General features: G+C 40.3%; 1 protein-coding gene across 4 annotated transcripts in view; it reads left to right on the forward strand.

The window, feature by feature from the left end:
• TMCC3 (transmembrane and coiled-coil domain family 3) overlaps positions 1 to 21961 on the forward strand; it is a 154672-nt gene that overhangs the window by 96728 nt on the left and 35983 nt on the right. Inside the window, exon 1 of one of the 4 annotated variants that reach the window (XM_064655439.1) lies at positions 8267 to 8468. The exons of the other annotated variants lie outside the window; for them this stretch is intronic. Within the exon in view, the coding sequence (XP_064511509.1) occupies positions 8391 to 8468 (78 nt within the window). The 5' untranslated portion in view covers positions 8267 to 8390. Of the gene's footprint in view, positions 1 to 8266; positions 8469 to 21961 lie in introns of those variants that run through there. 4 annotated transcript variants of the gene reach the window in all.

Genomic DNA, 21961 nt, shown 5'->3' on the forward strand with positions numbered 1-21961 from the left:
TTTGTTACTATGTAACAAAGCTTTTATGTGCCTGGGCCCTAGAAGTCTTAATTAGTTAGGAGATATACCATGTTGCTATTATGGTTTTTATGTTGCTATTAGTTTGTATACTGCTCCAGTGCTTTCTACTTAGACTCCTAATTACCAGTGTTTCAAAACTTACATGTAAGAATTAATCTTTATTAGAATAGACAACTGGAACATTAAATTTCTCCTCTTATACTTTAAATAAAATTGTTTATTGTTTATTGTGTCTGAGATACACATATAAACACGAATTTAAGGGTTGTAAAAGAACAGTTTCACTGGTAAGCCTATAATTATACCATTTTTTTCCTCTCTTTTGATTTGTAAGTAGTTGTCTGTGAGATTCTTGTTGATAACATCATGCCTTTATTCTGGGCTTGAAAAATATGACATCTGTAACTGTGTTGGCCTTAGGTGGTTACAAAAAAGAAGTGGGGAGCTGCTCATAGCTTCAGCAGAGGCTGACCCTCCATATCAGACCAACCCAAATCCTGCTGCTAAAACTGGGGGAGGTTTAGGCATGAAGAGGGAAGAGGGGCAGCTTCATCTTTCACTGACACTTGAGGCTAGCTGGTGATGAGTACCTCCGTGGGCACTGAAAGGGCAGAGGTCTTTCAGTTTTTCTTCCAGACCCAGGGCAGTCTGTCTGCTGCAGGGTGTCTTTTGCCGTCCTGTCAGGCATCTCTGGACACTGAGGTTCTCTTTGTTTCTGTTGCCTTGGGATTGCTTTATGTATAAATGCTTCATCAACATAGCTGTATTGGCAAAGAAGTTAAAGAAAAATAAATCCTACCCTATGTGGATATAATTTTAGTAAGAAAAGATTGGTTGCAATTATTCTGGGGAAAGAGGTATTAATTTTGTTCCAGAAAATTATATTGCTATATAGCAGAACAGGAATTTTTATTGACAAATGCTGTGTATTCACCATTCCATTTTCTAGTGATCTCATGCTCTAACATTTTCCATTAATGTAAGTTCGGGGGAAACTTCCCTGAAATGCTAGGACTCTACTTGGTTGATACCATTTCCAAAAATATTGCAAAATAAGCTGCTGCTTATATATTCCTCTAAACTCAGGTCCCAGGGATAAGAATGATTTCTCATATAATATCTATATGATATCTCATATAATTCACTGGTTGTAGAAGAATGAAGCAGAAGACTTCAATCTGTCAAAAAATATCTCCCAATTTTTGTAACTAATAATACCTTATGAAATCATGATTTTAAAAGCACCAAGGAATGATTATGAGTATTTTTAAAAATTCACTTTTTTTTTTTCCTGCTTAAATATCCTATAGACTGTTCTGAAGCATCTGACAAGACCAGGATAGTTAAAAATAGTGATCATGTTATATGTTGTGGCTTGCCTCTATGGTCAACTGGTTTCATGTCTCAATTCAGTCTAAATCATGATTCCAATATTCATAATCAAATAGTCCAGTGTGGGAAGATATGCATATAGGTGCTGCAGTTTAATATTGTCAAGAATTAATATTAGCATGCAGGAGGTTATGAAGCTCTGCTCCTGTTTTTGGAACAGTAGTAGTGAGTGAATTTGCTGTGGAATATGCAGAAATATAATATAAAGGCCTTGCATATTGAAGCAATTGGCAAAACTTTAATCAATGGGCCTGTATTTTTGCCATAAAAAGCATTATAATATGAAAGTAAAACAAATGTAATACCTGTTAGTAATAATAATAAAAAAAAGAAGTAAATACAGCAAATACTTTATTCATTGAAAACTGTCCTGTAAAATTATATGGTAATACATAGTAATAACTTCTTGATAGGAAAGGGAGTGTGTTGCTGAATACTTATAAAATAATGGTTGATACACATGTACTTAGCATAATATGAATATCTATGCTGTGCTGTGGTTTTTTGTTTATAATTTGTCGCCTTTAAAATATTTGTTGTTAAAATCAGGCACTTGGAAAATTTATGCCAATTAAACACAGTGGCATTTGGGCTTTTCTGCTTAGTTGATGTTAATCTTTTGAGTCTCTGTCACCCAAAACTGAATTGAATGTCATCTATTTAGGTCTGGCGGATTGAGAAGTAAACTGGAAGGAGCATTTTGTTTTTATTATGTTCATCTTAAATAGGCTCTTAACCATGTTTATACAATGGGTTTTATTAATTCCCAGTTAACCCAGCAGATAACTGACTTAAAACACTCCCCTATTTTGAAGCTGGTTCACCTGGTTTTAGAGGAAAGCTTTCGTATGGCATTGAATTAGATGTAACAGAACTACAGTTAGATGAGTTGTAGGTGATCAGCTTTAGAAGTGGTGAGGGAATTTGAGCTTCATGTCCCTGTAACTTGCATCTCTGTAGATAGAGTCACTGTAGTAAACCCTGAAGGGCTGTGTTGTAACAACGCTCACCAGGAAGAGGTATAGGCTTACTTGTATAATCATCAATTTTTCTGTCCTCTCATAACCCATATGTGTTTTCTGGTTGACTGGCTAACAAGTCCTAATCCTGCATTTGACATTGTCTCTTCATATGGAAATAATTGATGTCACACATTTAGTTTGACATAACTTATACGGAGACACCACCCCATAATGTACTTCACAAATAAAAAAAAAATGACAGGTTCTTATCCAGCAAAATCTGCAATCTCTATGTGCAACCATGAGCCAAAAACTGAGCCAGGCTATCTGTGCAGCTATGGCCATAGAGCAGTAGGGTGAAAGCTCTGTATTGACTTACAGAGCCTTTAGGAGCTCAGGTGTCAGCTACCCAGCTACATGCCACCTCAAGGGGACTGTGTGCACTGCTCTAAGGGTTGGTTAGGATGGCACATACCAAGAGCAACTCTTATTCTCATGAGCTATGTCTGCTGTGCTTGTTTTAATGTGGGATAAAATGTTGCACTGAGGAAACCACCAGAATATGCAGTAGTAGGAGATCCAGGCTGGTTGTCTTCTGGCTGCAGTTCAAATGGTTGGGATACAAGTTCATATTTGTGTTTTGGAATGGGGTACACCTTCATGTGCCAACAGGCTGCAGCTGTTGGTCCTGCATGCATCGTGACAATGTCAAAGTGGCTGATTCGGGACAGACAGGCTGCATACACTCCTTCTCAGAAGGCCCCAAATCTCATACCATGAGGCAGAAGAAAATTTGTAAGCTGATGAGCAACAATCATTCACTTGCTAGAGGGAGAATTATGTATTTACCCCTGCAACATGGCCTATCTTTAATGTAAATAGCTGGGCTCTAGGCAAATTCCCCAGTACACAGAACAGCTGGCATTCAAGTCTGCTACAAAGGTGGCTCTTATTCACAGCATTTGAAATGCAAAACACTGCCACCATCCTGTAGGTACTGTTTACACTATCACTGTCACTCAGCTGCAGCAGTAAGGAATTATGTAGCAGAATTTTACTAATCTGTATGAGAATGAGGAAAGAGCTTGAAATAGCCTCTCATCACACAGCAACAGACACAGTATAGTAGGCAGGGGAAGGGAGGAAGAAGGACAACTTCTGTTACTCTTACCTGGAAATTTTCACTTGCTTCTCTATACTTTATCCCCTATCAATGCATCTCACTAATACACAATGACAAGTCTTCATTTTTCAGTTTTACTCTGTAGAAAATGCATTCTCACAGAGAATCCTGAGCTATTCTATTCTGAAAGCACATGAAATACTTCTTAATCAAGAGTGGACAGGGGAGGAAAGGGGTTGACTTAAACTTTTAGCTTTATATCTGAATGTTTATCAACATCTTCTGAATGCACATCACAGCTTGGCAATGCAATCTGTAAGTCTCAGTGTGATGGCTTGGTAGTCTGTGCTGTGTACAGACAAGTGGAGTATCTCCTTTCCTGTGGGTGTGAAAGGCTCACGCTTTGGCAGATGAACTGAAAACCATGACAGCACACTCAGGGATAACTGCAAGACCGATGTCACTCAGCACTATCCCAGTTGCTGTCAGACTTAGAAGTGACATTAGCAGTTTCTTTTCACATAGACCCTTTCCCTGGAGGCTGGTTGCTGCAGTTTTTTGGAAAAAGATTTGGAGGCAAGTTAAAAAGTCTCTCAAAAGAAGTCCCAGTTTCCTGTTTAGAGTACAGATGCTACCATTGTGGAAAAAGGGACCTTCGCCTTCTTCCTAATTGTACCTTTGCCAATATACTCTTGACATCATATGTTTAATTTCTTCCAACAAACATCAGAGCACAATATTTAATAATAGCACTTTTAATTCCAGAAGAGCTCAAGGTTCTCCACAGGAGAAAGACGCTCTGTGCTTCTCCTTTTACAGATAGGGTAGTAGAAATCCAAAGAAGTAAAGTAAATTGCCAAGATCCATATTCATGATAAAACTGGAAAGGGACCAGGGCCAAACCTTGAGCCAGCCTCCTAATGAAAGAGTTTCTATGTCTTCCATCTCTATAAAGGTTTCCCCGTTTTTTTTTTTTGGGGGGGGGGAGGATACTTCCCAGTGTGTGTGTTTGCAACATCAACTATGGGATTACATTGTGTGGGGAGTTGGGTTTTGCTAGGCAATCTCACTGGTGCCACTGGTGCTTCTTCTCCCTCCATGGCCTATGCATAAGTCAGTATGGATAATTTATGGCTTGCAGGTGGGAGTGCAGTGTCTTCTGTGCAAGCATGACACATGGTCATGGAGCAAGAAATAGATGGCAAAGATGTAGCTCCTGCAGGGAAGAGTAAGACAGGAATCAGAAAGCTCAGGCTCCAACAGTCAGGCCTCTGCTGCACCTCCAGAGATTTGATTTTCCCAGAGCAGGGCAATACAGGCAAATGCAATATTGAGATCTGTCCCTCTGAAAGCCAAGTACAGTGGTGTATGCCCTTGTACAGCGATCTTAAATTTAACCACACCTTCTGTTTCTAATTAGCATTCCTTTTTAAAAGGTCACTTAGAAAAGGCAGGCAAAATAATGGAAATACAAAGCGTTAAGCATTGCGGGTCATGGCGGCATGCTGAAGTGAGGGAAAGGACTGGAAAAGGATGAGCACTTACAGCTGGGCACTCAGTGAGGGATTTTGAGGTATTTGAACTTTAAAATTGGCAGAATGGATGGCCGGAATGATTTAACACTTTTATCATTAATTTAAACCTTAGAAATTAATTTTTAAAATACTTTGTGAGAAGAACAAAGGATGAGAGAATTAATATATGGGCTACCACTTGTATCTGTGTCAGTGTGTGTGACTCCAGCCTCATGTTCCTGACAATATCTGGAAGGATTTGCTTTAGTGGGCTAAAGGTTCTGTTGAGAGCAGGTGCAGTGTGTGGGAAGAACATTTATTTAAACTCTGTGAGCTTTGGAAAATAACAGTGAGAAAAGTACCCAGTGAAGCTGTCAATAGGACTGTGTTGTGCAGTGTTCTGCCATGTTCTGGGCATCATGACTCTTTTGGGGTGGAGAAGGAGAGCTGTGTAAATCAGCTGTGTGTGCAAGAAGAGGGTGATTGGTCTTTGCTCAGTCAAGCCAAGTGAAATGTATTCTGCAATTATGCCATAGAATAAGAATTTTTCTGCTCCTGCTTCAGGCCAGGAAGGCCCTAGTGGCACATGTGTGAGAAGGAAAGATAAAGGGGGCCTTTGGCCAGAGAATTGCATTGCACCACAGTTTGACATAAACTTACATTCTGAAGATGCAGATCATTTAATGCCAGCATATGAAAAGAACCATTTATTGAGATAAGGCACTTGCAGAGACTGTCAAAATGACAATGGCTCCTAATTCAGCTTGTGTGGAAGGGCTCTCTTGACCTGTGGGACAGGTGCCTCTACCCAAGCAGCTATTTCTCCTCCACCACAACTTGCTGCTGTGTGCAGCACTTGTTCCTGGTTCACCAGCCTGTTTTCCTGTGATCACAGCTCCTCCAGGTGCAGGACACGGGAGCTGTTGCTGGAATGCACCGCTGAGAGCAGTGCCCAAGCAAATGGATGCACAGGTTTGTTTGAAAGGTGTGACTAATGCAGCACTGGGGTCTTATGAGACTAACTGTATTATCCTTTCTTCTTAGAAGCTACATTAGGACAGAGTGCTTTCTTTGTGAATATACTGTGTTAATACTACCTGTAAATATATTTTGCACATCCCTGCCTCTTTTTATCCTGAAGAGAAGTTTCACCATGGCTAATCTTCTGGTATCATTTAAATAAGTTGATATTATTTAAATAAAATTCTTAAACTTTTGAATAAAGTATGATTTATAATAAGCCTTATATTACTAAAATGCCAAGCAGTTGAAGCCTTTTATGTGTCCCTTTTCCAACTGCTTACCCTCTCTATGCTTTGATCAACTACACCTGGCAAGGCTTAAAAAAAGGCCTGAAAGTTTCTGAGGAAATAAGGATGTTTCATCCTAGGTGCTGGAAACTACACAATCCCCTTTGGAAATGTACAATTATTACTTCAGTGAAAACCCCAAACCCCACAAAATTTGCCTATTTAATTTTTTACTCACCTTTACCTTCAGAGTTCCCCACCCTCTGGCACATGAATTAATGTTCACGTCTGAGCTGAAGGACTGAAGAAACAGTTTCCATTTCCATTTTTCCTCCAGCAGCCTTATAACTTTTGCTAACTCATTCAGCTCCATAAGAAGTATAGGAAGAGCAGCAAGTCACCACCTGTGTGCAGTATTCTGTGTTAGTTTGGTTACTTTGAATACTGCATTAGGAAAATAGTGCTTCCTTTAGTAAACCCACTCACTACTTACTTTGGGACAACTATGTTAAAACTGGTGTTAGAGTTGAAGAAGAAACACCTGCCAAGAAGGTGAGGTCTAGTATTTATTTTTATTTTAGAATTTCAGGTCTTTCATTTATGAAGACCTCATTACTTGAAAACACCAAGGAGGCCCTTGTGTCAGATAATTAACCTCTGACAGTACTGTTACCTCAGAACATGTCATTCTAATAAAAATGCAAACGGTGGCAGGGAAATATTTTTTAAAGCTGCAAGCTCCTCCTAGAATAGTTAGCTGTGTTGATTTATGTATGTTTATACATGTTGATGCCTCGGGACTGTTGCTGTCTCCAGCTAGAGAAGAAAAGCAGTGTGATTCATGCATGGGCATCATAATAACTGTACCTGAAAGGTGAAGTCTGCTGCTATTGCAAAGGAGTTGGTCTGAAGGAACTCCAGATTTACTTTGTGTAACAGTTAAAGGTGGCAACTCAAGTATTCTGTTTATTCCAGAAAAGAAAACAGTACATGTCATGTACAACTTAATGAGTGATTATAAAACAATACTTTACTTACACTTTTCAGTAAGTTGAAATGTGTTAAGTGCCACTTAATGCATTCCTCAGCATCTGAAGATAAATGTGAAAATCAGGCAGAAACACCCCTCAGCTCTTAGGAATTTAAGTACCTTGGCATACGCATGCCCTGGAAAACAAGTTTTCCTTGAGTGTTCACAAATACGGTTTGAAGCTCACGTGTGCTAGGACATTGAAGGATTTGTCTCACCTGTGTGATGTGCAGAAATGGGGACCGAACTGGTTGCTGTGCTCCACTGACCACTTTGGAAAATACAAACCCTGATTATTTAGTTGGTTTGGTAGGATTTTTACAACATGGTTATTGCGAAAACCTCTAGGTATCAAGGGCTTTCGAGCAGCAGTGCCCAGGGTGCTTCATGCTACCACCTTCCAAGTGAGTCTGCCCGAAAATGACAACCCAATACTTCTGGCTTCTCCTTTCTTTCCCCTTTGGACTTCTGAACCTTTAGGATTTGCTCTGCTTTGTGAGGTTTCCCTGTAGCCACAGGGTCTAGATTTGTTTTAACAGAGGTTGAGATGGTTGCTTGATGGTAACTCCCTCTAAGAGCTGGAGCTGAACCACATTGGCGGCTGTCAGCAGGAGGAACGGGACTGTCACCCCTCCATCCAGCCATACCTCTGGGAGATCATCGTGCCACAGCTTCTGCTGTCCCCTCAGATACGACTGGAAATTTAAACAAACAAAGCGATTTATAGCCCAGTCCCTCTGGCTAAAGCTCGCTCCCTCCCTCTTCTCCCTTCAGGCGTCCTCCCTTTATCGAAGGAGAGGGACACCACCGCCGCGGCCCCCTCAAGACCCGCCCGGTGGGCGCCAGAGCGCGGCCGCCGCCCGGCTCAGCGCTTGCGGCGGGAGCGGGAGCGCCGAGGGGTTAATCGGGCGTGCCGCTGGGAGCGGTGCGGGAGGGGCCGTGCCGGAGGGGCGTGCCTGGCGCTCCCGCACCGCGGCGGCGGCCGAGAGCCCCCTCAGTGCCGCGGGCGCGGGGCTGGAGGCTGGGCTGCCCTCGGCGGGACACCGCGGGTGCCGGGCTGTCGGGCTGTCGGCGGCGCCGCCGAGGGGCACGGGCACCATGCCGGGCAGCGACACGGCGCTGGCCGTGGACAGGACCTACTCGGACCCGGAGCGGCACCGGCGCCGCAAGACGAGGGTAAGGCTGTGAGTGAGTGAGGGCAGGCGGCCGGGGAGGCGAGAGTGGCGGGGCTGCCCGGTGGGTGCCGAGCTCTGAGAGACAGCCGCCAATGAGGTGTCCACGTTTTGCTAGGTTAGCGATCCATAGGGAAGTTTTTTTTCTATGTGCTTTTTTCGTATTCCTACTCTGACTACTCTTTGGTATAGGAAAATTAAATTAAACCAGCTGTTGACATAATAGAAACCAATGTTTAAGATATATCCACAGTCGAAACTAGTGGGACACGAGTAATAGAGAACTTACTCACCAAAGTCAACAGCGCTGATGATTTAATGCAGTGACTCTCTGTCTAGATCACAGTGGTGAATACTGGAGTTTGGGGTTTGTTTCTCAAGGTTTGTTTAATAAACTGTGGAGCAGGTGATTGTATCTGGCAGCAGAGAATGATTACGATTCCCTTTATGAATCTTTATTTCAAAGAGGGCTGTGGCAGGGATGGAAACTGACAGAAAAGGTGCACTTGTGTGCTGGGGACAAAGTAAGAGGATACTGTATATCCATGATGTATGACTTTATGGGATAGTTCTTCTTACAGTCTGCTGGCAAGTTCATCTTTCTTTGTCTTATTATTTTGATGTTTTGTTCATACGATGTATGTATGTATAAACATAAACGTGTATGGGCAAAGCTTGTGATCCTTTCATGTATTTAGTGGCATTTGTGGTAAATGTCTTGTTGATGAAGGCACTTGACTTTCTAGTTAATGCACAGATTTAAAATCCTTACCTAAATGCCTAGCTCAAACAGGTGTACAAGAACTGCCTCTTTCTTCCCAACCACTGCAGGAAGATACAAAAAAAGGAGGTTACTGTAGCAGACTTGAGATATTGGAAGACATTCTCTTATCTATGCTGAGATCTGGCATCTGGCAATAAATGAGCTTTCTGGTTTGAAATGTAAGGATCAGCTATTTGTGAAGGAAGATCTTTTTTGGGAGGTGAGAGGGGAAAAGGTTTTTGGTTTTGGGGGGAGGTTATTTTCCTGTACTGCACATTAGCAGTATTTTCCATCCCTCCAGCCCATTAATTGACAGTGCTGGAAAGGAGATGGCATACTTCAGATTGTTTCAGAATAATGAAATGTTTTAAAAATAGGTAGCCCTATACTCTGTAGCGTTACTACTGGAGCTTACAATGCTCTTCACAGTCCAAGCTGGATGCACATGTGAGTCATAATGGAGTTAAAAATGTTATGCATTTCCTTTGTTTTTCTCTTTGAAAATTGAACTGATTAGTTTTTCCCTTCATTGATCTTGCTGTAAGAATAGTGTGCTACCTAGCAAACTGTGGCCATGGAGAAAAGTTGCATATCTTCGTAATATTTGGCATATTAAGAGTTAAACTCTACTCTGTAGTCTAGTTGATCTGCTTAAAAGCATAAAGCATCATGGATAATGCCATGTTGATTATTGTACTTGTGTATTGAATTTTTTTTTTTAATCTGATGTTTAAGACAATTTTGTAAAGGCATTGGTCTTCTGTCTGATTTAGGATTTCTTTTAACCAGGATTAGCCTCTCCTTCCCTTCCTGTGATCATGAGAACTGGAAATATAACTCTGTACAAGTTTAGAGTTGTATGTAATTGTGATGCTCCAGAGTCTGGGCTTTACAAGTTGTGTCAGATATCACAGAACCTGTAATACAATTGCTAAAGTAGTAGCAGCAGGTTATATGTTCCAGATGATTGTCAGAGCCTTGCATTAAATCTATTTGTCCTTAGTCCAGACAAATAGGAAATTTTCCTGTGTAAACTGACCGGATGACTTCAATGTTTCTCTTACTGCTTTAACCAGGGGGATGGAAATGGTCAGGCCCTGGAGCAGCAAGACCCGGTGGTATTATGTAGGAAAAAAGACAAGAAAGCAAAAGGTATTTTTTGTTTAGAGACAGAATAAAAATCATCAGAGCAGCTGGAGTTATAGCTGCCATTTCCCAACAATAATGGAGAAAAACAACACAGTGCATGAAGAGAGCAATACAGAGCTGGTGGTGGGGATGCACAGAGAAGCTGAACAGACTAGGGAGACTTGTTATGTGAAGGATGCCTTGGAGCTGGCTTTGTCAGCAGGATAGGACATAAAGTAAGTAGGGTTTGGGGAAAAGAGAAGTGTCAAAGTAGTTGCTGGATCTCATAGTCTGTATGACGTAGGCTATTGAGTCCAGTTTTTAGGTGGGCAGGTTTTAAAGAACTTCTCCAGCCCTTCTCTTTCAAGTCAGGACTGCCTTTCAAGGCTCTATTAAAGCTATCATCTCTGAATGCTCGCCAGGTTATCCTATTTAGACCTCAGAAACCTGTGTACACAATTCTTTTTTTTTTTTTTCCTGCTGATCAGGACATTGCTCTTCACTCTTGATCTCTTACCCATTACTGAACAAAAATCTTCCACATTTTGTCAGGATTATAAATTTATATGTATAGCTATGTAGGAGAAAAATTGTTTTCTAGTACAACTAAACCACGTGGGATCCTTAACCACATCCCATCAGAAGTCTATGCAGTAGCGTACTTTAACAAGTGCCAGATGCATTAGAGAGAGATGCAGGAGGGTCACAATTAAGTAATTTCTTGCACACTGGAGCCTATTCAGAACTCTCTATTTATTAATGGAAGACATATTTAAATTTATAAGAATCCTTCCTTTATTTAAAACAAAAAAAAACCACACACATTACCTGAAACAGATGTGGTTTACTTATTACCAAATAGAGAATCCTAATTTCAGTCTTCTTGTTCTTTCAGCCTTAGTGAGCCTAGCAATAGTATTAGTGTTTTGTGGATGATTTAATTCTTACATGATCACACATACAAAAGGCTTACATTAAAAAAAAATACAGAAATCCACTTGCTTTCTTCTGATGAAAAAACATTCTGTGGAATGTCTCTTCTCATTTTCCATGTCTCTCTTACGATCCCTCCAATTCATCTTGTCAGTAAGGGCAGCAGACTTTTTAATAATCTCTCCTCATATGTGTGTCTTTCTAAGCCTCTAATCACTTTCATCATCAGTCTTTGAATTCCCTTTATTTCTTAAAATCTTTAGTAGGTTTAGAGGAAATGACATAAAGGAACCTAAAAGGATTAAAAAGGAACAAACAAAAACCCCTAAACAGAATACCCCACCAAAGCAAACAAACCAAACAGCAAAAAACCACCACTCTACCCTAAGCAAAAAGCCACCCCACCCACAGTTTTAGCAGAAAGGGAGATTTAATCTCCTAGTGCTTTTTAAAATGCGAAACAAAGATCACTGTAGAAGACATGCTTGTTCTGGGCTCTTGTGACTTGCAACCAAACCTCCCAATGTATTGTGCTCAAAGACCTTATGAAAACTTATCCCCACAGTTCCCTCAGGTTTTGACATACAATGAAAATAATTTGATGAGACAGAATATTGTGAAGACCTCCAATCTTTGATTTTAAATCCACAGTATTTAGAACTGTGTGAAACCTGTCGAAGAGTAGGCTGCATGATGCAGGGCTTTCAGGAATAAGAGAGAGGAACCATAATTATAATGTGAACCCAAAAAGCCTGATTAGTTTGTTCGAAGTGAAGAAAAACCTGGTTTGTTAATTTAAAACAGTAACTATGATTTTGATTGTTTTGTCATTTCAGAACTATTTAAAAAACTGTAACTTCTTACTTTTTTTTTCCCCCCTAATGACAGAAAGGAATTGTCGGAAGTTTCCAAAGTTGGTATTTTTTTTTTGGTGTACTTTGAGTTTTGGGATTAAATACACCTAAAAACTAAAAGTCACTGCTAGGTGTAATTTGTTCTTGTCAAATGAAACAAAGGGGGAAGTTGTGGCTGTGCAGCTTAGGACAGCATTGCTGTGCTCTCCTGATCCTGCAAGGTGAGCCTCTTCAGTAGATTTTAAGCCATAAAGGTTGTGTTTTCACCCAATCCATCTTTTCCCTTACCCAAGAAGGAAGTTTTAAACAATAAGTAGAAGGGGAGATGCATCTTCTTTTTAAGGTTTAAGCTGATTTTAAGTTTGGAAGTTTTTGGTCTCCACAAGGAAAATGCACATCTCTGAAGATTGTACGTGTCTGTTCCTTTGCTGTGCTGTTGATCTGTTCTCACTGAAGTGGATGGTATTGCCTGCAGGACTGGGGCACCTGTTATCCCCTTTTAAATGTTAGGTATATTAAAAGAAATGTCACTGGGGGAAAATCGCCAACCTTCTGATTTGCTTCCTTTTTGAAGGACATGTAATCGTCCTTCTGTCAGGTTGCCAGTGGTGATGTCAGGGGGGTGCCAAGAGCTCTAGATTCCTGGCTTGCTTATTGTCATCTCCATAAGTCAGGCTTTCACTAGGCACCACCTGGCACAAAGTCTGCTTAGAGGGTAAGCCCTTCTGGGTTTGGTGGATTTGACATCTAGTACTGTCCAGGCTAAAAAGATTGCCACTGCAAATTGTCCCATTTTAGTTGTTTTGCTTTTGTCTTCACCCCCACAGGGAGTATGGTTTTGGGAAAGACTTGTGAGGGAGATGAATCACTATGTCACTCTGGGGAAGGGTGGAACCTAATTCTCCCTTTTTATTTATCTATCCATGTGGAGAAACTTTTCTGAAGAGCATTGCACTATTTACTATTGAAAGTTTTTTGCCCTTCCCTTAGTCTGAAACAGGGAGGATTAACATGCAAAGCCAAAATTCCACCTGCTGATCTAAAGCTTTCAGAGGTGGGACCTAGTATGTGATGGAATGCCTTGTGTGCACCCAACCTTTTCCAGACACTCAGCAAGTGAAAACCCCTCTAAGGCATATTTTTATATCACTGTACATAATCTAAGCTTTAATTTAGGGACAAGGATGAGAGTGGAGGGATGTCTCTACCGGATGAGCTATAAAGAATACCTACAAATTGTGAACTTTGATTCTGTTACTGTAGAAAGCTGAAATGAGGTTTTCTGTTTTCCAAAAACATTACAGAAAAGCTTAATATTGAGAGCTGGCCCACTTCATTATTGTTCTGTTTAGGCATTACAACTGAATAAAATTCCAGAGGGCAGAAGTTGTGGAAACTACTGCTATTAATATTTTCTTAATTACCTCTGTATTGGACACTGAGACTATGTGCATTTGAATGGACCTTTGATAGAAGGTATTTGGCATTAATTCTAGATACTTCTCAGTTAACCTTTACTATAGTAGGCATCTTTTCCTTGGCTTTTCCTATTTGTGCACAATTTACTAACAGTTGCCTTCCTTTGGAAATTTCTCTCAGTAGCTCTGGATGAAGAAGTCATGTGGGGATGTGAAGAATTGACACTGTGCTATTGAATTAAAATAAAAATGTGATCCAAGTAGTGCTGAATTAATTGGAAACTTTTGATTAACATCAGTGGCCTATGGAACCAATCTGACGTGAATTAGAACAGCCTTATGGAAAATTCTCTGTGTATTAAGTGTTCTTTACAGGATGGTAGATGCTATTTCCAGTTCATATTACAGTCTCATCTAGCTTAAACCAGGAGGGTGTAGGTGGGATTTTATCTTTGTTTTTTGCTTTGTAAATACATGCTCTTTTACTGGGTTTGGCAAAAAATGTATGGAAACTTGTTTAGTTTCCTGGCAAAGGTTGTGATGAAAAGAGCAGCCAGTGTGTGTGTATCTAAGGACTGCAACAATGAAACACTTTAATTATCTATGTCATGTGATTTTTGGGGGGGGTTTGTTAATAGGAGTATGGCTATCACATCCTTGGGTTCTCAAGCATTAAATAAGATTTCTTTTTTTAATTGCCTTGTTCATGCTGTGTTTAAAGGAAACCTTTTCAGTTGAAGATGAAGCATTATGATGGAAGTTGGTGTTTTAAAGATATGGAAGACTGCAATGCTCTGGAGTCAGTTCATATACACAAGAAGTGTTGATTTACAAGGTCAGAAAAAGCATTAAGCAGAGCTAGTGGAAGTCTTCCAATCTTAAAGAAAACCCTGATATTACCTACTACCACCAAAAAATCAAGTGACACAGCTTACAGGAAATGTGAGGATTCAGTGCTTTGGAGTCTGTGGATTAATGTTTTTAACTCTAAGGGAATTTCTAAGTGGGTTTTAAATGCTACACTACAAGAATTACTGTTACAGGAAGAGAAGCCATGTTAGGGTAAGTTGATGTAGCAAGTTTCTCTGGTTTTACAGCATTCACTCCTTTTATTTCAAGTTATTCCAGTACATGTAATACAGAAATTACAGTTCAGCTAGTGCTCATTGTTCAAATGCAAAATGATATAAATATGCAGAAAATATGCTGCTTTATACCAGAATGTCTGTACAGGTGAGTGATGTGCAAAGATCAAACTGGCAGACCCATTATAACTGACTCTTACGATTTTTCTAATTCAGGGCAGTACAGCTTAGTAGCACACTGTACTGTAAGTGTGCTGAGCACTTCTCAAGATTCATTGCTTCACCCTCCATTCCTAGAAATTAATTTATAGCAAACGGGAGCTGGCCATTTCTGGGACTTTAGTGGCCATTGACTGTGTTTGGGATTATGGTAGACAAGAGGCTTTGGTTGAAGGCTGTGGACAACTGCAGGTGGAAGCTTTGGAACTGAGTAGAATCAAACCCAGTACTAGTCTCGGAGACATTTAGTATTAGAAAAACTAAATTAACAGATCTTGTTAGTAAGAATTGCCTAGGTCAGGTGTGAGGACCCTTCTTACTCAAGAAAGGCCAAAGATGACTTGACTATTCACTCATTCACAGCTGCTTCTCCAATCTGCAGCATTGCAGGTTGCCACCTTCACCCTGCCAGCGTTTCCAAAGCTGCTCAGAGCTATCTTGTGCCAAGTCCATTAGGAGCACCCTAACATAGGGCTCCTTCACCCTCATTGTGGTCATACTGTGCTTACAGATTCTGCACCCCACCCACTGCTAAGCTGCCTCACCCCCTGTACCAGGGCTGAAGGGCAGGGGAAATGTGTAGATGTGACTGGGCAGCTCTCAGCAGCTTTTGGGCATGTTCAGGGCAATAGCAAGGAATGAAGAGGATAGTAGGGAGACATGATGAAGAGAGGAACAGACGTGGGACTTCGTGTGCTCAGCCTAGAATGGAGTCACTGCCCAGAATGGAGTTACTCCCCCTCCAAAGGCAGGTGCAATTTTCTTGTTCCCCTTCTTTATTCCATATAGATGACTTTGAAAATAAAATGTTTCAGTATTTGGTATTACTCTAGTTACTGATACATGTGCGTAATATGGGATTGTGTGGCTCTTACTGTGTTAGGAATCCCTAGTTTTACTAGAGGTTTTGGTAGGAGTAATGCAATCCTGGGTCATGGTTGTCCCTGATATTTTTGGCAGAACAGCAAAGTATCTCTTCACCTCATCAGGTTTCTAATTTCTTTCTTCTCCCTTCCCTACCATGTCCAGAGAAAGAGGTTGTCTTTGTTCATTCCCCTCTCCTGCCATACCTTAAGGAAGAAATCGTTACATCTTGTCATCTGTATCCAGTCCTTTTTTGGAGCAAATTACAGTTTCACCTGGATGAACAAAAGAAGGATGACAGCTTTCTGCTAAAATAAGAGTTAAAGGGGTATTCTTAGGAGTCTCTTTTAAAGCCAGATACTAAATCAGCAGACTGATTCAAGCTGCCAGGCTCCTGTTGTGCTAAAACGGGTCCAGAAAGTTTACAGTGAGTTTGTCATACTCTTATGTTGTTGTCCTGACCAGGTTTTTGTGAAGGTCTCTACATTGGAACCCTTTCTTTACATGTTAATTCATGCAATGGGTGACTCAGGCCCTTCTGATACACAACATCATCACAAGCACATGTTGCTGGTCCTGATGAGGGCCTGTGGTCTGTACAAGAGTTATGCTCCTTCTGTCATGTGCAAGTGGGCTGGATTTAGTAGACTTTTGTACCAGAGGCATGGGAATACTGGAGATGAGAGAAAGCAAAAGCATTTGTAAACAAGACCTGAGGAAGGTTTAAGAAAAGTTGAGTGAAGACAATGAGAAGTTTGACAATCAGTGAGATTTTCTCCTCTGCTTGCCAATAGGTATATGAAGAAATTCTGAGACTGTCCTTGTTGGCCCTTACATGTTTTGTTCTCATAAACTGCATGGATGTAAGAGCCAGATGCTTATTGCTACCCCTAAAAGGAGATGTGCCATTGTTAGGTGATTCCTTTGTGTCTTTCCAACCTGAACTCCTATGGTATCCTCTCTCTAGTGCACAGAACAAATTGCTATTGAACAAATCTTCTATTTCTGATATTTATGAAACTGGCTTCCTATGCATTTCTACCTGAGGGACACCATTGTGTCTTGCAGTATAAATTTAACGTAGAAAAACCACGCACCCTTCTTTTCAATGAGCCTTTTTTTTTGCCCTCAAGGAACTCCATTTCTCTTTTTACCAAGTAACTGGAAAGTCTCGAATAGCAGGTGAGTTCAGGAGATGAATAAGACATGACCTATGACCCACCAAAGCTCGATCGGAAAGTGATTGAGTGGAATCTTGAGTGACATTCATAAAATGTGTCAGGCTTGGTGTCAAGCTTCTGTTTGGGATTTGTTGATGCCAGAAGCTATGATATTTTTTAGGTTTGGAAGGCTGGGCTTTAAGTGCAGTAGCTTACAAATTGTTCTTTCACAAGATATTTTGACATATATTCCCACTTTTCATGCATACTTAGGTGGGATTTGTTATTTTCCAGTGGCTATGTACATTACACTGTAGCCTATGTGCAAGCTGCTCTTTAATTTTGAATAATTTCTCTTGCAATGAAGATATACCCACTTGTGGTGTTTTGAAACAAATAGCCAAGACCTTGTTTCAGTTGTTCTTGTTTGGACTTGAGAGAGTCAACTAGAATAATCTTTGTTCTGTGCCATTACGTGGTGTGGCAGTTAATGTCAGAGAAGGCTGAAGTTCAGTGATTTCCTTGAAGAGAATCTATGCTTTGAAATGAAGTCTAGAGCAGTGGTGACAACATTAGCCTAAGGCTCTGGTGACATGGATTCAGGCTACTGTGACAGCTCTCATCCCTTGTGTAATGATGGGAGTCATTTCACCTCTCTGAAGAGAGTGTGGCTTCTCCAAGTGTGCACAGGACAGGGGATAAATACTATGAAGGATACATATTTCAGAATCATTAGCCATCCAGGTGGCTACTTCAAGAAAAAACAACCTCTTACTTTTTTTTTTTTTTTTTGGACTTCCAAAAATACACTGTGGGTGCGAGTTCCTGCTTTCCACATCAGGCAGATTTTAAGACTATCTGTCATAGGTGCTTCTTCCCCCAGATTGTTATTGGGTATTTGCTCTTAAGGTAATTGTGAATTGTACCCTTTGTAGCTGAGAGTGGGAAAGCTCTTGCAGTGATCTGTCTGTGTTGATTCAGTAAAATCTTAAACTACATCACATAAAGGTGCCTATCTGAAGCTGGCTGAGACTAAATCCAGCCTAAGTAGCTGTGTGGTAATGGGTATTGCAAATACTGCATTTTTTATGCAGTTCCACCATTTTTCTTGCATTATAGAACTAGATGTATATACTGAATATGTAGGCATCTGTGCCAAATTTACTTTACTCTTGAGTGGGACTTAAAGTTCTTTATTAGGCGGAAAAGCAAAAGGCTTTTCTGGCGCTCCCTCTTACACAGTGCATTCTTAATGTTGCTGATTCTTCATTTCACTTACACATAGTTGTACTGTTTCAGGAAAACTTAAAAAACCAACAACAAACCAAAAAAAACCCCACTCTGTCTTTTTGCCAGCTTTGCCATTATGCATAGAAATCATTGGTCTCTGGTTGCTCAGAAATTTGGCAGTACAACATGTTACCTTTCCTTTCCCCTCTTCTCTCTGTTTTGACTCGATTATGATTATTATAGAGTGCTCCTGCTGTGAGTACTCTACAGAAATGCATTATTTTTCTCTGTGTAGTTAAGCCAGAATTAAATTATTAAAAAGTTGGGTTTTTTGTATAATAGAAGAAAGGTGAAAAAATACCAATATGTGACTTGGAAAGAAGGGGAGGAGTCTTAAATTTATCTTATTGTTACTGCAAGAAAGCCAGAGATTACTTCTGTAAATCTGTAAGACCCTTGTTATTTCTGGTAGCAGCATGTGCTTCTGCTGATGTGAACTTTGGGAGTGCTTTGCACTTTGTTAGTGGTGCATTCCATTGGAATTAGGCTGTTATTTACTTCTCTGTCTCACCTTGTGGTAGGCTTGAGGCTGCAAGCAGATAAAACCACTGCCAGGGCTTTTCCTCCCCTTAGATAAATAAGCACCAATACTGGGTGATTTCAGCCATGCAAGACTAGGCCTTCTGCACATGTTATTTGTAATAATGTTATTAATGAAAACAGGCATTTATTAACTTTAAGCACAGAAGTCAGAAAGAGACATCCTTTTAGTTATAGGAGCTGGGATCACACAGCCACAGTGTCAACTATTTGTATTGTCTTGTTATAGGTGTTGCTGATAAAAAAATAAATTCATTCTTTCAGCAAGGTAGGCATGGCAAGGTTCACAAATTTGGAAGTTAATTTTTTAAAAGTCTAAGGGGAAATTTATGTACGAACTTTTAGAGCATGGAATTAGAAATTATAATTGAACTTGTTTCTTTATGTATATACAGTACTACCTTTGGTTTGAAGTAAGCTGTTTTTTTCCAGTACATTTTTCCTTGATTTAGGGAGTTCACTTTGGCCTTGCCTAACCTACGGCAAAATATGTGCTGATAGGACATATTAGTTTACTATTCCTCACGTGTCTGTCAAACCTCAGTCTACCTTGACCTTTTTGGCAGGTTCTGCCAATTAAAAAAATTAGTCCTCCCTATGGAGCAGCAATCAGTTTTCCAGCACTAGGATGTAAAATTATATAGTGTTTGCACATATGCAGCAACTCTTCACATCTTGGCAAAAAGTGCTGTGTGATAAGTTTTCGGTGTCACTCACACGTGCTGTTCATACGAACCTACTTCATGCCTGGACACTGGCAAGTATTAATGTTGTCATGTTAATTTTGTGAAGTAGGTGTGACTGAAAAAGGAACCTGTATAGCACAGTGGTAGAAGGGTGAAGACAGGTGAGAAGACTGCCTTGGAGCACTGCTGTTTTAATACAACATATATAGAATTTGTACTCGGGGGCTCCAACAGAGATCCAAAGTAGAGGCTGCCTGAGAAAACACCTAACTTGCATAAATCCTGGCCTTCCAAAGTCTGGTGATACTGTGCTTAATTCCTTGAAACTTTTAGTCTTTATGATGATCTTCTAATTTCCTCTGTTCCAGTCCTCAGAATAAGAATTATTTGTTCCCCTTGTAAGTGCTTCTTCAGCGTGATCTGTCAGTGAAGTCCCAAAGCTGTAATGTCTTCTTTTCAGAATATGCCCCATAATCTTCAGTACTCAATTGCTCTTGCTGTTCTTGAATGGACATTTTGAAGAGAAGGGAGAAAGGAAGAAACTGGGAGAAAGAGGAAATTTTTGCCCTTTATCTGCAACAAATGGCTCAAATCAGAGTCTGTGAGTTGAGGAGATCTGGGTCTGATGCTCATCACTCCTCAAGTGTAACTGCATAGTTAATATTTGTGCCTTGCTTTCTTGTGACTGACAGAATGCAGGGAGCTGCAACACTGGTCCCTATTCCTGCAGACTCATAGCTTGTCTTGCCACTTTCCCTCACTTTGTCTTTCTCTAACAATGAGAAAACAAAGGTTGTTCAGCCTTATACTGTTATTACAGATGCTGATTGAATTAACTTGTGCTGAAGTTAGTATGGAAACAGAAATCTTAAGTGAAGACCTGGTTTAGAATTTTCATTTTTAAAAGTGGAAAAAATAATTTTATCTGTAAAACAGAATCCTCACACTGTTTGGAGTTTGTGGCATTTCCCTTTTTAACATTTCTGTCTGATATTAAGAAAGCAAAGGGCTACAATGATTTGTAGACTCCGTGATAAGATAGCTTTAAATCACTGTTGGGATTTATCCCCAGCCAACAACCAAGCCCCACGCAACCACTTGCCCAACTCCTCCACCAGCGGGATCAGGACAAGAATCAAAAGGGTAAAAGCCAAAAAACTCATGGGTTGTGATAAAGACAGTTTAATAGGGAAAGCAAAAGCCATGCACACAAGCAAAGTAAAGCAAGGAATTAATTCACTGCTTCCCATGGACAGGCAGGTGTTCAGCTGTCTCCAGGAGAGCAGGACCCCATCAGTTCATCGGGAAGACAAATGCCATCACTCTGAGTGTCCCTTCTCTTCCTCCTCCCCCCCACTTTATATACTGAGCATGATGTCATATGGTCTGGAATATCCCTTTGGTCAGTTTGGGTCACCTGTCCTGGCTGTGTCTCCTCCCAGCCTCCCACGCACTCCCAACTTCCTTGCCAGCGTGGCAGTACAAAAAGCAGTCAGGGCCTTGGCTCTATGTAAGTCCTGCTCAGCAATAACAAAAACATCTCTATATTATCACCACTGTGTTCAGCACACAGCTCCTCACTAGCTACTGTGAAGAAAATTCACTTTAACCCAGCCAAAATCAGTACAGTCACATAAAGCTAAATTCACTTTATTTATATCCCTTGCACATTGCAATAAGCCTTCATTTCTATTTTAAGAGGAAATTTTTATCTCTGATTACATCCATTACCTTGCTAATTTTAGGGATGTGAACTCCTCATGGTTTAGTGAGACAGTTTTAATAGCTGTGTCTGAATACTTGTTTAAAATTTATCACTGTGTGTTTCTATGTAGTGCCAAATATTTTGCTTATGATGTTGCTGTTTTGGTGACTAACAGGCTGAGGGACTGATAGATACATACTTTAGTGAAAGTAGGGTCCGTGAATTTTAAATAGGAAGAACTTCTCCTTCCAATATGATTTTGAACAGTCTCATGTTCATCATATGATGATACCATTGTATCAGTATATTTTAAGGCTGCAGAGTTAGAATTGGCTTGGAAATATTTTATTTGAACTGAGTGTCTGAAATTCCAATGTAAGGGGCAGTGAGCTTGCCATATATTTTACTACCCAACATGTGAAGCAATGTCTATTTTCCTTGCTAAATTTGGGAGAGTTTTGATTTTAGGAGGGTAGTACCTGGTACCATAGTGTGCTGTGATTAACATACTATGAAGATTCAGTTCTGGGACTTCTGTGATAAAACTGCATCATTCTCTAAAATTGTCTTTTCCTCCTGGAGCAGACAAGTCTATCTGTTGTCATTATCTTTGCAATAGCAATAAGATTTAGGAGACCATGGTGTTAACAAAGGTACAAAGTGTCCTCAGTTCAACAGCTCATTTCCAAACACAAAAGAACCCTTGGCATTATCACAGCAGATGTACTTGCTTTTTTGAATGTCAAATATTCAGAAGTATTCCTTAGGCTAACACTACACTCAGCTATCTTCTGTCAGCACTACAATTACCATAGGAAACTCAATTTATGAGACTTCTGGCTAAAATCGTGG

This window comes from Pseudopipra pipra, chromosome 5 (genome assembly GCF_036250125.1).
Source record: "Pseudopipra pipra isolate bDixPip1 chromosome 5, bDixPip1.hap1, whole genome shotgun sequence".
In the NCBI taxonomy this organism is placed as follows: Eukaryota; Metazoa; Chordata; class Aves; order Passeriformes; family Pipridae; genus Pseudopipra; species Pseudopipra pipra.